The sequence below is a fragment of the Poromitra crassiceps genome (assembly GCF_964638095.1).
Source record: "Poromitra crassiceps genome assembly, chromosome: 1".
Taxonomy (NCBI): Eukaryota; Metazoa; Chordata; class Actinopteri; order Beryciformes; family Melamphaidae; genus Poromitra; species Poromitra crassiceps.
The window spans coordinates 72,355,482-72,372,207 of record NC_139623.1 but is presented as its reverse complement, the minus strand read 5'-3'; the positions used below and the strand labels follow the sequence as shown (position 1 = coordinate 72,372,207).

Here is a 16,726-nt window from a genome sequence, read left to right as displayed (position 1 = left end):
GACGGAGTAGACACGCAACGCAGCGGAGTAGGCATGCCCGTAACTAGCTATGAGGAAGGGGAGGTCCGGACCTCCCCTAATATTTCAGAGATTTTTTTTTTATTTTTATTTTTTATAAAACAATCTGCATGGAAAAGCATGAAAAACACGGGATCGCTTTTATTTTGAAACGAAAGGCAGGTCAGGCAGGAAGTCATCTGACGCCGCGTCCGCGGTAACTTGATTCCGAGAGAGCAGCAGCATGGTGGTGAGTGATGACTGTCTGTCTGCCTGGCGAGATAATTGAAGGTGAGCGAGCTGCGAGACAGTGAGCGAGTGAACGACAGACAGTGAGTGACACTGACAGATTTTTTAGCAACAACCAAGAAAGTAAGTGTCTAGTCTGTCTCTTAAGTAATGTTACCTGTGTGACACGTTGGGATGCTACTGGCTAATCATGCATGATGCCAAATGCCAAGCTCCGGGAAGTCAGGTATGCAGGTGGCTATATGCATGGTTTCAGTTTCATGACCCAATAAGTAACAAAAAGAGGTGGTGTAAAGTTGAAAACAACATAATATATTTTATTTTATTTTTCAATCGTTCCTATCAGGAATAAATAAATGTCCCTCTGTATGTTTTTTTTAGTATCGATGATGACTTTGTGTGTTGTGTACGGCTTGGGTTGTGTACCTGTGTTTGTAGGTGTCATTTTGATATGAATTTGGCTAAAACAGTTTGTGTTTGTTAGTTACAATTATGTTGACAGGAGAGCTGAGCAGGTGGTGACATGAAAGAGAATATACTGAATAATGACATCACAACAGTATAATCCTAATGTTGATTTAAAATGATATATTACTCTAAATATGGCTAAAAAAGGGGGAAAAAAACCCTTAAATTTTTTTCGGCGGCGCCCTTGCCCTTGAGGGGAGACTTGGCTTGAATCTCCTACGTTCCCTCCTTGCTTCGTTTTTTCTCTGCCTCGCTCTTCTGCCTCTTCCCCTCCTTCCACGCCATGCGTTTCTTGTTAATTCCTCCGGAATCAGCGGCACCGATACCACCTCGCCGGCCGGCGAGCGTAGCGCCATCAGCTGTTCCCTGCTGTAAACAATAGCCCCATGTGTAGGCTCCAGCTGATGTCCCCATGCGAAGCATTCCGCGAGGAGTAAACAGGTCAAAAATACGGTAAAAATTCCTCTGAACCACATGGTTACTGACGGATACACTATTTACACAATATATACACACGTTAAGTGTTAGAAAAAGAGCGATCTTAATAATATAACCTACAAGAGCACGAAAACGAGCGAGCTACTGCAACAAGCGACCTTCCTGGTCGACGCCTGCGCACACTTCATCATCCCTGACCACCTAATCATCCCTTCAGTCCTCTACTCTCCACCCCATGCCCACCCACATGTCCCTACACACACAGTCCAATGCGTGGGGCGCGCACGCACTGTAACAGTCACTTTGCTTGCAATTACATGGTGGTCCACTGTGTGGCGCTCCTTATTATTGTATTGTCTTTACGACAACTTACTTTACGTCTCTCTTCTTCTCCAGTCTGCCTCCACGCAACACGCAAGTCAGACTCTTCTCTGTGACAACTTGGTGTGAGTGTATTAGCGTTCTCTGTCTAGCCTCTACATGTGTGTAGAGAATTAGTGCCGTAGAGACCAGGCTTAATATGGTCGACAAGTATTAGCAATGAATAAACAGTCTGTGCGCAAATCCCACAACTGCCGTGGTTTGAGTCTGTCATGTTAGCTGGCTATCCAGGAGGCTAACAAGCTACACAACACCCCCAAACTTGTTACAGCACACATGCACGCGCAGGCACACACACACACGCACGCACGCACGCACGCACGCACGCACACACACACGCACACACGCACACACACACACACACACACACACACAATTCTTAAAGATAGATTATAGCTATGATGTGATCATACCTATAATCGACGAAGCTCAGAGATGGAACAGGAGTCAGGTGAGCTCGCCCTGGTCACGGCACCTCGCCGACCAGAGGAGCAACCCTTCCCCCACCAGATCGAATCTGGATACAGCAGAGTATCCAGGGTTCGGAGTAGTACTAAAGGGCCAGACCCCCTACACTCCCACCAGACGATCCAACCGGGGCAGGAACTCATCCGCAGCCACCACCGACTCCCTGCTCAGGCATCCCAGGCAAGGGCCGATCTCCTAGCTCGAGAAAAGGCTAACTTCGACGCTACGATCGTGCGCCAAAGGGAGACCAACCAGGACATCACTGAATACTTCAAGGAATCCCAACGCACTGGCAGGTCCCATCAAGCTGGCCACCAGTCAAGTCGGGACAGGTCAGGTCATGGAGGTCTGACCTATGATGACAGAGACGCTTATGTATCCCGCAGCCCCAGCGGGCGCAGGAGTCACCATCATCAGGGCGCAAGCCATCATGACGGAATATCTTCCGCCCAGGCCCTCGCCTATGACCCGGAGACCCCAGGCCGGTATGGGTCAGCCCGGTACCAAGGGGTCCGGCCCTCTTCCCGAGCAGAGCCTCGGTCGAGGAGCCCCAGTCACTCTCACCATCATAGCGCTAGTAGCCATTGGACTGACCATGGCGCATCACGACACTCTAGCACCAGCTCACGGTCAACCGTACGCGCCCACTCCTGCTCCTCACCCCGAGCGGCAGCTTACGAGGAATACAAGGCACTATTGGCGACCGAGACTTCGCCGCCAACACGCGGAGGAGGAGGAGGCTGATATTAAGGAGTATGACCGGCTGAACGAGCAAACCAGAGCGGCGAGGCGGGCCCGAGAACGGGTCCAAGCAGAGGCCCAACAGGCCCAAGAGGAGGCCCTCCAAGCTAGAGAGCGGATCACCCGCCGCCTGGAGAGAAGCCGACGCCTGCGGCAAGCTGAGCTGGCGCTGGACGAGGCCCGGGTTCGTGCCCGGCTGCAAGTCGAGCAGAAGCACTTAGCGGCCCGGCCTCGTGCCTGTCTGCTTGCCGGGGACCCGGCAGTTCCACCTGTGCCTCTCACCTCCCACGACCAGGGTCAGGTCAGCACGGTGGCTCCAGAGCCAACGACCCAAACTACGGAAACCACTGTTCCAGTGCCAATGCCACCAACACTCCCACCTAGGACATGTCCACCTAGGACAGAGATCGCCGACCCTGAGCATGCAATAGAGTGCAACGGGGCGGCCGAGCGAACGTTGGGACCAACAGCACAGGACACAGCCAGCCGGACGGCGTCAATCATTCCCACAAGATAGCTGGACACGACAGCTGGGACCCCCCCAGAGGACGGGACCAGCCATCTCAACTACCTATTCCCAGAATTCACCTCCTGGCCCTGCCCGGGCTCATGGAGACAACTCCAGCCAAGGCCTCTAGGGAGGCCAACAAGTCCGAGCAAGTGGAGCAAGTGGACATGCCTTTGCGGACGGCGAGGCAGGAGCCCCAGATGCTTCACGGGGCGGCCGTCTCCCTCATCGTCTCGCCGGCAATTTGCCCAGAGCAGACCTATTGCACCAAGATAGCCTTTACTGAACCGAACCTTGGTCTAGGCGAGCAACCTTACCCCATCACCGCCCTGCAGCAGGAATCCCGCCCGAGGAATTTGCCCCTCCATCAGTTCGGGAGGATCCATCTTGTCCTGCTCATACAGCACCTATGGAAATGGGAACCAGGCTGGGATGATCCAGTCCTACCTGAGACACTGCTGCAGGCCTGGGAAGAGTGGGAGGACGACCCACCGCAATCACAGGTAGCTGTTGCGGTCGACGTTGCGCGGGGAAGGCCCCTTCCCGCACTCACCACCAGCAGTCGCGGTTGCGGATCCCCCTTCCCTCTTCTCAGCCCAGATCGCTGGCCAAAGACACCCCGACTCCACACGACCGTGGATAAGAGCGAGGAGTTGAAGCCAAGTTACGGTGGCCTCAGGTCGGCTCCCCCCATGCCGGAGGAGTGTACGACCTTCGGTGCCCTCAGTGAGGATGCCACACCGGCGCTCCACGGGGCGGCCAACGAGGCACTAGGGGCAGAGGCCTCCCTCCAACGAGGGCAGACAAATGGCTTCCTCACCGACCCTACGCCGCTGAGGTTCCTCAACTGGAAACTCAAGCCACCAGAACCAGAGGCTCCTCACTACCGCAGTAGCTGGATAGACCCCCGGCTCCTGAGCTGCTTCCGCACCGACCCTACGCCGCTGAGGTTCCTCAACTGGAAACTCAAGCCACCAGAACCAGAGGCTCCTCACTACCGCAGTAGCTGGGTAGACCCCCGGCTCCTGAGCGGCTCCTGACCTCACGCCGCTGAGTTTCCTCAACTGGAAACTCAAGCCCCCAGAGGCCGGGGATATAAACAAGGTGTTCTGTGATTCCAGAGATTCCTTCTACTTCCATACTATTCTTACTCCCTACTATCCTCCATAATGTCAACCATTAGCACAACCAATTCCGAACTCGAGCTGAATCCTGGCTATCTTACAACAAGCCAGGCCCTGGTGACCGACTGCCTTACACCCAGACAGGTCACCAGTGGTAATTCAACCGCGTCCGAGGACCGACATCTCGGTCCCTATCTCCATCCCTGTGATTCTGACCGATCACAGCTCGTGAGCCCTCATCTAAGATCCAGCACACTTCACGAGGCAAGCCCAAAGGCTTCGCCCCCAGCAAGCACACAAGCTTCACTACAGGCCCCCTAAGAGCTTCGCCCCCCGTGGGCTGATAGGGTCGCTCCGCCCCTGGCGCGTTTCCTTCACTGTTTTATACTGGCTACATTACCACTCAGGCCTTCCTTCAATCATGACCACCTAATCATCCCTTCAGTCCTCTACTCTCCACCCCATGCCCACCCACATGTCCCTACACACACAGTCCAATGCGTGGGGCGCGCACGCACTGTAACAGTCACTTTGGTTGCAATTACATGGTGGTCCACTGTGTGGCGCTCCTTATTATTGTATTGTCTTTACGACAACTTACTTTACGTCTCTCTTCTTCTCCAGTCTGCCTCCACGCAACACGCAAGTCAGACTCTTCTCTGTGACAACTTGGTGTGAGTGTATTAGCGTTCTCTGTCTAGCCTCTACATGTGTGTAGAGAATTAGTGCCGTAGAGACCAGGCTTAATATGGTCGACAAGTATTAGCAATGAATAAACAGTCTGTGCGCAAATCCCACAACTGCCGTGGTTTGAGTCTGTCATGTTAGCTGGCTATCCAGGAGGCTAACAAGCTACACAACACCCCCAAACTTGTTACAGCACGCATGCACGCGCAGGCACACACACACACACACACACGCACGCACGCACGCACGCACGCACGCACGCACGCACGCACACACACACACACACACACACACACACACACACACACACACACACACAATTCTTAAAGATAGATTATAGCTATGATGTGATGTGTGTATTATGGATTATGGATAGTGTGTGAATTTTGATTGAAATCATTTTTTTGAACTATGGATGAAAATGCTCGATTATATAATGATCTGCTGGGAGCTTTTGTCTTGTTTGTATGTGCGTTTTGTATGTTTTTAGGTTGATTTTTTGTTTTGTAAGGTTACATCATGTATGTTTAAGTGTATGTGTGTGTGTTATGATGTAAGTATGTACTGTGTGTAGATTGCATTGTCACCTTGTAAAATCTTTGTTGGTGGACCCCAGGAAGAATAGTTGCACACACACACACACACACACACACACACCTACACACACACACACACACACACACACACACACACACACACACACACACACACACACACACACACACACACACACACACACACACACACACACACACACACACACACCACTTTGCCTCTCTTACTGTCCATCCTTTAGGTCTGACTCCAGACACACAATTTCTGTCAGCTCCTCTGATGTGCCATCTGGGTCACTGTCTGGCAACTCTTGACGGTCTGGAAACACACACACACACACACACGCACACGCACACGCACACGCACACGCACACGCACGCACACACACACACACACACACACACAGAGACACACACACACTGAATGATTTATTTATGTCCACATAAATACACCATACAAAGGACATAAACACTATTAATGCAGTCAGATATGAGGAGTCAGTCAGATACATAAGTGCCCAATTGGCAACCACATTGCATACACACAGGATGATAACAGTGGCAGGTCGATGACAGATAGCACACAGGATCCACTTCCTGGATATAATTAAGCAATATCACACGAGAGGGAGTGCTGTTGTTGGCTAATATCGGCACTGTTGTGATTATCTTCGGCACTCGGCCTGCGGCCTTTTATACAACAGTTCTATTAAACAAAGCTGATTAAAAAAATGACATAAAGCTGAGAAAATATATGATTTCTCTATTTATTCCTCCGCCAACAAAAATAGTCCCCTCAGCTTTCTGCTTTGCCGAAAATGTAGCCTAATCAGCCTAATTAACTGCAGGCTGTCTACTTTACTACTGTCTACTCTACAGCTGTGAAGCATTTTGTTGATTAGGGCAGCTGTGAAGCGGAGTGATCTACACAGAGTGAAGCCAGTGCGTTATCATGAAATATTGGCACTGGTAGGATCCCTCTTGTCCAATCAAATTGCTCGGCCGGAACTACCTGTTGTATAACAAGCAATTCATTCTTCCTCCATTTTGAGCGGCTATCAATTATAGCACTGAGAAAGACCTCACTAACTGCTTGGCCTTCTATAGGGAAAGCAGCCATCTGATGGCCTCCGAAAACTATGAATTGACACTTGTACCGTATGGGGTGTAGTTGTAAATACAGAGGTGGGTAAACTATCCAAGGTGAGTAGTTCACCCAGCTTGTTTCCCATCATTCATTGTTACAGTTGATCTGAAAATAGGTGAGTAAACTATGCCTCATTTCAAAGATGTGGGTCAACTGCGTTTACTTGTGCAATTACACGCCACTACGCCTTGAAATGGTCTCTGCTCCAGCTGTTACACACCACTACACCCTGAAATAGACTGCTCCAGCTGTTACACACCACTACGCCCTGAAATTACCTCTGCTCCAGCTGTTACACACCACTACGCCCTGAAATAGACTGCTCCAGCTGTTACACACCACTACACCCTGAAATGGCCTCTGCTCCAGCTGTTACACACCACTACGCCCTGAAATGACCTCTGCTCCAGCTGTTACACACCACTACACCCTGAAATGGCCTGCTCCAGCTGTTACACACCACTACACCCTGAAATGGCCTGCTCCAGCTGTTACACACCACCACACCCTGAAATGGCCTCTGCTCCAGCTGTTACACACCACTACACCCTGAAATGGCCTGCTCCAGCTGTTACACACCACTACGCCCTGAAATGACCTCTGCTCCAGCTGTTACACACCACTACACCCTGAAATGGCCTGGCTGCTCCAGCTGTTACACACCACTACACCCTGAAATGGCCTCTGCTCCAGCTGTTACACACCACTACACCCTGAAATGTCCTCTGCTCCAGCTGTTCCACACCACTACGCCCTGAAATGGCCTGGCTGCTCCAGCTGTTACACACCACTACACCCTGAAATGGCCTCTGCTCCAGCTGTTACACGTCACTACGCCCTGAAATGGCCTCTGCTCCAGCTGTTACACACCACTACACCCTGAAATGGCCTGGCTGCTCCAGCTGTTACACACCACTACACCCTGAAATGGCCTCTGCTCCAGCTGTTACACACCACTACACCCTGAAATGTCCTCTGCTCCAGCTGTTCCACACCACTACGCCCTGAAATGGCCTGGCTGCTCCAGCTGTTACACACCACTACACCCTGAAATGGCCTCTGCTCCAGCTGTTACACGTCACTACGCCCTGAAATGGCCTCTGCTCCAGCTGTTACACACCACTACACCCTGAAATGGCCTGGCTGCTCCAGCTGTTACACACCACTACACCCTGAAATGGCCTCTGCTCCAGCTGTTACACACCACTACACCCTGAAATGGCCTGCTCCAGCTGTTACACACCACTACACCCTGAAATGGCCTCTGCTCCAGCTGTTACACACCACTACACCCTGAAATGGCCTGCTCCAGCTGTTACACACCACTACACCCTGAAATGGCCTCTGCTCCAGCTGTTACACGTCACTACGCCCTGAAATGGCCTCTGCTCCAGCTGTTACACACCACTACACCCTGAAATGGCCTGGCTGCTCCAGCTGTTACACACCACTACACCCTGAAATGGCCTCTGCTCCAGCTGTTACACACCACTACACCCTGAAATGGCCTGCTCCAGCTGTTACACACCACTACACCCTGAAATGGCCTCTGCTCCAGCTGTTACACACCACTACGCCCTGAAATGGCCTCTGCTCCAGCTGTTGATATTTCAGCATCTTGGTTAGAAACTAGGCTGTATGACTCACACCTCTCTAAGATGTTCATTGACAACAACAACAACAACAACAACAACAACAACAACAGGGATTTGAGATTGAATAGAGAAGACTTGTGAATCGTCTCTATGCAGACTAAACATGTTTGGCTTCACAGTAGAATGCTTATAAAGCTTTATAGAACACCTGAAAATAGATGTGATATTTTGATATAAAATCCACAAATCTGTTGTGCCTATATGTAAAGACACCTGCCTGTATTCACCTTATTCACCACGCCCACTTTGTCCTCTCTTCCACGTTAGATGCAATTGTATTTGTTCTTCCGGTTCAGCGCTAGTTGGCGGCCAATTTCAAAACAAAGCGTCACTATAATAATGACTGAAGTTTGGCAACATTCAGAATGAAGCTACACTGCGGCCAACTTCAGTTACATGTTCATAACGTTACTGCTGCGAAGAGCCGATGGCTGTTACCTGGTCGGCATTTAACGTTAGTTACAAAAGCACGTTGACAGTGTTTTCTCACTGCCAGTAGCCTACAGTAGCGTTTGACAGATAGCTAGTCCGACTGGTGTCAGCACAGTCAGCGCTCCCGGGCCTTGCTGCTCGTTAAATATTTCCAAATACCGTAAATTCCGGACTATAAGGCGCACCGGTGTATAAGCCGCACCTGCAGAGTTGACTGTTTTTTACATATATAAGCCGCACCGGACTATAAGCCGCGGGTGTTTTGATGTTTAATTACCATATGTAAGGGTTCGTGCACAGAGGGGATTGTCGGGAAAGAGATGGCTGTTTGGGGAAGCTCCCATTTATTAACATTTCAACAAAACAAGTTGCATATTTGCATAACGTATTCAAGTGTTACCATTTAGTGCAATAGTAGCTACAGAACATGTACTGTGCTGTGTAAATTTAGGGGTCCTTGGCATGAAAAAGGTTGAAAACCACTGATCTACATTATAGCCTACAGTAGTACCATAACAAAAAACAAAGCTTACAGCGCTTGACGAGGCAATATCAATGGCTAAATTAAATGTGTTTTTTTTTAAGTGCAAAATAAAGTGCCTGTAACACGACAGTAAGCGCGTAAGCCTAAAGTTGCAGTAACACGGCTGCTTAAAATATACGGTAATCAGCCTACCAGAAAAGTCATTAATCCTCGTCTTCATCTTTTAGGCTAAGGTGCAGTACACGGCTGTAACCAGAAAAGTCAAGTCATTAATCCTCATCTTCGTCTTCTTCCTGCGTACTAAAACCACCAAAGTCCTCATCTTCAGTGTCGGAAACGAACAGGCTCAGGGTGGCTTCGTCAGCCACTCTCCTCTCTCCTTCGTTGTCGCTCTCAAAACCAACGAACTCCTCTTCGTCACTGTCGGAATCGAACAGCCTCTGAAGGCCCTCAGCTGTGGCGGCGTCCTCCTCTTCATCACGCAGCAGTCCAGCCTTTCGGAACCCGTTGGTGATCGTGGATGTTTTGACACTCCTCCACGCTGTCAGGATCCACTGGCAAACTTGAGCCTTCAGTCGGATCTGAACGGCACCTCGGCCGTCTGCTCTCTGTGTCAACACCCTGATGCCAAGGTTACGTGCTGCTGCTCGATTTCCTTCTTTCCTTCTTCTTCTCGCCGCCATCGTCGTAACACAGCCAGTTCTCCATCTTTTGAAGCATGATGTTAGATTACAACGAGCTAGTTGTGTGGCTTAGCCTTCCAAAATGTTGCCGTTAGTTTTTTAGAATGTAATACATAGAATTGGGAATGTTACATTCAATTTCATTCAGACTGTCTTTCAGGCTCAATCGCTGCCATTTTCCCCCCGGAGCGAGGGAGGAGGGAGGGTGTTTTACCGTAGTGGCTGAGAGAGCGTAGTGGCACAGTGCTCCAATCAGGTCGCGAGGCACATTTTTTGCAACATCATCCAATCAGGGTCTCGCTCTCGTAATGTCTGTCTTGCTCTCGTTCTGCCTCATACCAACATCCATAGATTTTGGAGGTTCCCGAGTGGCCGTTTGCTGAAAAAATCCATAGATAAGCCGCACCGTTATATAAGCCGCAGGGGGCAAAAAAGGCCAAAAAACGGGAAAAAAGCCGCGGCTTATAGTCCGGAATTTACGGTAGGCGTTATTCTGATAAACTGGTCACATATATGTTACGTTCTCACCCGAAAAATATAAAAAAACTTTAAAACATTTTTTTTTTTTTGCTTGAAAACAGCTTTTTGGCAAGTCTAAAAATAACGGTAGATGTAATCTACTTCCGTGTCTAAAACCAGAAAGACCATTACAAAATAACGTCATGCAGAAGCGTCCTTGTATGGGCAAAGAATAAGGTGAATAGCCGACATGGCAACCATTTCAGATATGACACATGACCATGGTGTTTACAGTCAGGAAGCCAGATGGAAAGAGACCCTTAGTTGGTAAAAGCCTGTTGGCCTAATCTTGCTTTTATAGTGAAGATGACAATGCTCTCATCTGTAGGTACACTTTTAAACACTGCGTGAGAGACACTGATCTGCAACAGGGAGACATGCTTCCCTTGAAGTTCATATCAATCCAGCGTTGCCGTTGTCTGACATTCACAGAGATACTGCGGTCAGAACCTCCTCCGAGACATTCACTGCCTTGGAGTTACATGTAGACACGCTCAGAGTTATGGATTTAATTAATATAATTTAATTTAATTTTAATTTTAATTTTAATTTTAATTTTAATTTTAATTTTCATTTTCATTTTCATTTTCATTTTCATTTTCATTTTAATTTTAATTTTAATTTTTAACGTTATACGTTATAGCCTACTTCAGCTATGGGCGGAGGACAGATATGCGGTCGCCATGACGACCAGGTGTGGGCGGAGGCGAGTAAACTTGCTATGGAAACAGAGTCTATATCAAGTAGAGACGAGTAAGACCGGAGCCCTGTACTACGAAGCTGTCTTAACAGACCCGCGATCTGTCACTTTGATCTGGTTTGACTGAACAGGATCAAAGCTATCTAGTTTAAGGATACTACGACGCTGGTTTTCTAGTCGATAACTGAAGCTGGGATCTGCCTGTGCACGCGCACGTTTTTCGCTCGTGCACAGGCGCGCGTCCACGTGAAAGAGGTGCGCTAGCCAATCACATTAGGAACAGCTGAGTTGATCCACGCCCACACCCATTTCCACACCCATTTCCTCGTTCAATGAAAGCGCAGTGCATGATCAGAGTTTTAGCGGATATTTAATGTATCCGCGATTTAATGTCAGAATGAAAATCCGCGTTGGATAGTCTGCTGAAGGGCTGTCTAAAGCAGCAGCTTGTATTCACATCAGTCATTTGATTTACTTTGATCAGCGATTTCTGTCTGATGCAGCTGCATTGATACAGCAGCAACAAATGTAAATGTGTAATCTCAGTCTATACATTTCCACAATCTGTAAGCCTATTTAGACCATAGATTTAGAAACGCATGCTCAATGAATAATGATCTCTATCACTCATGTGTGTGGTTGCACTGATCGAATAATTCATATATAAAATAGCCTAGTATAAAGCCTAATAGCCTACTATAAAAGAGAAAACTGCTGAACTGAATTGAGACGATGCGGGCATAGTTATCATTGATAAAAACTAGCCTATTTTTGCTCATATATTGGCATACAGCCTACAGGACACAGTTCCAGCTGAAAGAATAGCCTGCATATTTAGTATTGGGGCTATCCCATATTTATCCCATATCTACAGTATATTATATGTATAGGCTTTTCTGGCATGTAGGAGAATATCACCCTCACTCCATTTGAGGGTCCGTTCATGATATGCGCCGCGGTGATTAATAGTGATTTCTCCACGCATCGTTGAGCTGTTAAGACATAAAGTGGTAAGTAGGCTTAATTTAATTATGTAGCCTACAGAGCCACGAATGTTTTGCTTGTTCTATTCTCAGTTGACTGCAATCTATTTTTCATATGGCGATCTTATGAATGGTGAGTGACTCCAGAGAGCCGATTATATGGGTTTCTCATGGATTTTGATCTTATCCTCTGAAGCTAACCTGGTCGCGACCAGGTTAGCTTTGCAGCGTCAGTTGCCATGGTGATTGAAAGTTAACTTGCTTTGTAGTACGGCTAAACCAGGTTTAAACTCAAACTTACTCGGATAAGGCATTAAACTAGCTTCGTAGTACAGGCCTCAGGTCGAGTAGAGCTGTACTGTGCTGTTATATGTGGTGGAAATGAGCCATTAGACTCCAGAGTAAGTTTTGCCCGGCCACATATAGGTTGTTCAAGTCAGGCCAGCACACAGGGGAGCGACTGTCCAGCTTTCCACTTGAAGCCCAGGAAACATGGGCACTCCAACTCATGTGCCAATAAGGGGAACGGCTTGTGCCTCTGTTTAAGGTCCAGGAACAGAGAAGCTCTAGCAAACTCTTTGACACATTGAACATCACTGTTAAACATAGATGGCAGAGCCTTGTAGCAATAGGCTATGTCCATTCAAAGTTAGGAACTCCCAGGCAATGGGAGTGAAGGAAATGGTCAAAAACATAGTGTCACAGCACAGGCGGTCAAACCACGGGCCAAGGAGCAATGCTTATAATCCACCATAATCCACCATGCTCTCATTATAGCTACAGTAGGTGCTGATTGGCCAAAAGGGAGTTTTTTGAATCTACACTCGATTTCGCTTCCTGAATGACCAGGATGTGTGTCAGTCAATGGTCTCAATTAATGGTCTCAGACAGTCAACTGAAATTGAATTGCAAGTGATGAATTTGAATTCTGAGAACCGAATTTGAATTGTCAGAACTGAAGTTTCCGAGCAGAGAGTATAGCCAATTCAATCTCATATTACATTCAGTTTCAAGATTGGAGTTCAGTTTTAAATTAGGCTATTAGGATTACGTTTTTCATGCATTTATTAAGTTAAACAATAGGCTACAAATTCACATTCATTTTGAAATAAATTATTCGAGTTCACCCATTCAAATGAATAGCCTAATTCAATTTCAGTTATTTCTGCCCATTAGGCCATTATAGCTTTCCTTATTATTATTATTATTATTATTATTATTATTATTATTATTATTATTAGCCTATTATATTATTATTGTTATTATTATTATTATTATTATTGTTATTATTATTATTATTATTATTACCTTTATTGTTGTTGTTGTTGTTGTTGTTGTTGTTGTTGTTGTTGTTGTTGTTGTTGTTGTTGTTGTTGTTGTTGTTACAATACATACATCGCCATTTAATGATTCTAATACACAATTATTTGAAAAATCTAACGGCAAGATCTAGAAAAAGCACATTGCAGGCCAAAAACACAGCATTCAGCGTTCAGGTGAGTTCATGTGCGATGCGCCTGGCTGCTGCCATCCTCGACGCTATCTGAAATCGATCTAATTCAGACAAAAAAAAGTGAAATACTCACGTGGTTTGCGCCCAGACATCTCGCTGATTCAACAGGTTAAAGCCACAGGAATATACAGAACCCCTCCAGGAACTAATAGCCGATACACGTCGCGTTAGGCCTCTATACTTTGAAAGGGGTTGTTTTCCTTCAACTCGGACAGCAGAGCGTGTCAGTTTCTCATCAGCTGAAAGCATCTAGTATCGCGATGGAGGGAGAGGCAACCAGGACATCCCCAAACCTCACCATCATCCCTCTATTCTGGGAGCGCTTGATAAGTTAATCAGGTATAGGCTTTTAAGTTTGACAGGGAAACAAAATGAAAAGCGCCTGCTGCATAAAATAAGTCACTTTTGGATCTCAAGGGAATCGATTAGATAATGTGTATTCAGCCCCCTTATTGTTCCAGACAGACAGACAGACAGAGAGCAGTGAATCTGCGTTTTGTGTTTCACAGTCAGAAAGGCTGACGAGGCAGCAGCCTCCGACCCTGAATGGACGCATGTTAGACAATGCAGGTAAACTGGCCTATTATCGTCCCCCCCCCCCCCCCCCCCCCCCCCCCGCCCGCTGCTGCGGAGAGCACTGTTCTCTTGTTTATTCTATATTATTAAAGTCGAGCTGAACCCAAAAATGTTTTTTCTTTTCTTTTAGTTCAAATACCTGGGTATTCAGTGCACCTATTAATGTATGCAAAAAAAATCACAACAATCTAATTTCTTTAGTTTTTCACACTTTTTCACATCAAAAGTTCATTTTTCAAGATTTCATTGATAACAGTAATGTACAGTTTGCTGACGTCACCCTGTACTATCAAATTTCTACCCCATTTGAACCAATCATATCACGACATGCAGCTGTCAATCAAATCTTCATTTCAGGATAATTTTCTCTTCCAAATGAAGTAGAAAATGGCGCCTAGTGCCTGTCATCTGGCAGAATTCCTATCCCATAAATTAACTAGTACTAACTTGGCCAATTGTTAGAAACATGAACAAAAAACAAAAACTATAATCTCTAAGAATGCAAAGAAATGTAACTGGCTCGTTAAAACGCGCATTCCAGGGATATCGTATTTACAGCAGCGATAATGGCGCGCGCATCCGAGAGCTTGGTTGTCAGGGGTCGCACTTCGGAGATTCCAGGCCGACGTGCTGCACTCTCCGCTCGGCAACACGAAGGCAGCTGGCTGCCTGCGGGTCGTTGAGCTCCACTCAGCCACTAACCTCCCGTCAAAAGGCTCTTCCCGAGGGGAGCGCCACAACACACTGAATCCCACTCGATTTGGAGGCGGAACACGCCAGGATTGGCCAAAGCCCAATCCAGTCCCCAGAATTGTCAAATAAAATCATCGACATGATACTATGACCCGCCTCTCAACCTGTCATCTTAGACAAATTATGTTTTCAGTCTGAAACGGACTCATATGCACGTGACGAACGGGTTCAGTTCGACTTTAATAGTCCTATTATTGAGTGTGTCCAAATTGCACCAAATCCAACAAGGCAATTGCACACCCGCCAAGTGTGAAGTAGATTGATGAACGCTTCTGAAGATATGCAAGTCTGAAATCTTTCCAAATATAGCTGACCAATGCCTCATGTCCAAATTACAATCATGGAAGGGGGAAACCCGCATTACTGTTTTGCTTGCACCTGTGTTTATCCTGCCTTTTCGACACAAAATGGCCACTGTGAAAAGGGCCTATGTTCTGTTCTTGTTGTTAGGGCCCTCTTGAGGCCCCTGGTGATACTCCTAATAAAAAAAAAACGAATAATAAAATAATAATAATCATTGAATAATAATTAAAAAAGGAGGTCTGTGAGTCTGTGAGTGTGGACATTGAGATTGGGCCATGGCATGCACTGAATAAAACTGAAGAGTCAGGAAACAAACTAGGTGTGTTTATTGCGTTTCTCATAATCCGATAACAGTCTTTATCCGATAAAGCACATGGGACTATACCGTATGCTGTTTGCTGTTGACATGATCACTTGAATAATCTGGTAACTCCATAAATCAGATAATGATCGGTTTATTAGTGTGCATCTAAACACACTCAGTGACATATCAGACTACTCTTCCATATTTACTGTAGGTCACAAAATGGGCCAATAGTATTTGTCTATTGTCGCTTAACCCATTGATACCTGATGCAGCATTTGTGTGTGTATCCCTTTACCCTTTTTTTAAAGGGATACACACACAAATGAGGGATATACACGCAAATGCTGCATCAGGTATCAATGGGTTAACTTCTGCTGCTGGCCTTCAGGGACTGGAGTAAGTATCATAATAGCCAACGAAGAGGTGCAGATTTCGCCATCAATAATCAATACTGTCAGATCAGGTGGCACGAGTGGTTAGCACTGTCGCCTCATAGCAAGAAGTTTGTGGCTTCCAATCTCCACCCTGTGTGGAGTTTGCATGTTCTCCCAATGTTTGCATGGGTTTCCACTGGGTGCTCCGCTTTCTTCCCACAGTCTAAAGACATGGGGCTCCTATCTTACACTTGACGGTCGCAAACACAAGTGTCATTGCTACCTTACAAACCTGCTCACTTAAATGTAAATGTAATCTTTCATGGTTTGACATCTGTCTGTGTGCCCCTGGGTGTGTTGATCTTTAAAGGAGATGTGGTCGAGTGCATTTCTGACGCATTGCTATTTTCAGGCTTTGGAAAACCTTCGCATTTTAGGCCCAATACCTGGTCTAAAGACTGGCATTATATCCCTGCTATCTGGTTTTCCAGCCTCTTTCATATCTTACATGATAATTAGCCTACTGTAAATTAACTCTCTCCCTCCCTCCCCTCTCTCTTTCTCTCTGTCTCTTTCTTTATCATGTATATCTGTCTGTCTCTCTTTCTGTCTGTGTCCCTCTCTCTCTCTCTCTCTCTCTCTCTCTCTCTCACACACACACACACACACGCACGCACACGCA

General features: G+C 46.9%; 1 protein-coding gene across 1 annotated transcript in view; it reads right to left on the bottom strand.

Annotated features, from left to right (window-relative positions):
• Positions 1–13,823, bottom strand: part of LOC310784704 (apoptosis-inducing factor 3-like) — a gene marked incomplete at both ends in the record, with an annotated part of 50,162 nt that extends 36,339 nt beyond the window's left edge. Inside the window, 2 exons of the mRNA XM_083645731.1 lie at positions 5,844–5,934; positions 13,805–13,823. Coding sequence (XP_083501857.1) covers positions 5,844–5,934; positions 13,805–13,823 — 110 coding nt within the window. The remainder of the gene's footprint in view (positions 1–5,843; positions 5,935–13,804) is intronic.
• Positions 13,824–16,726: the final 2,903 nt, after the last annotated feature.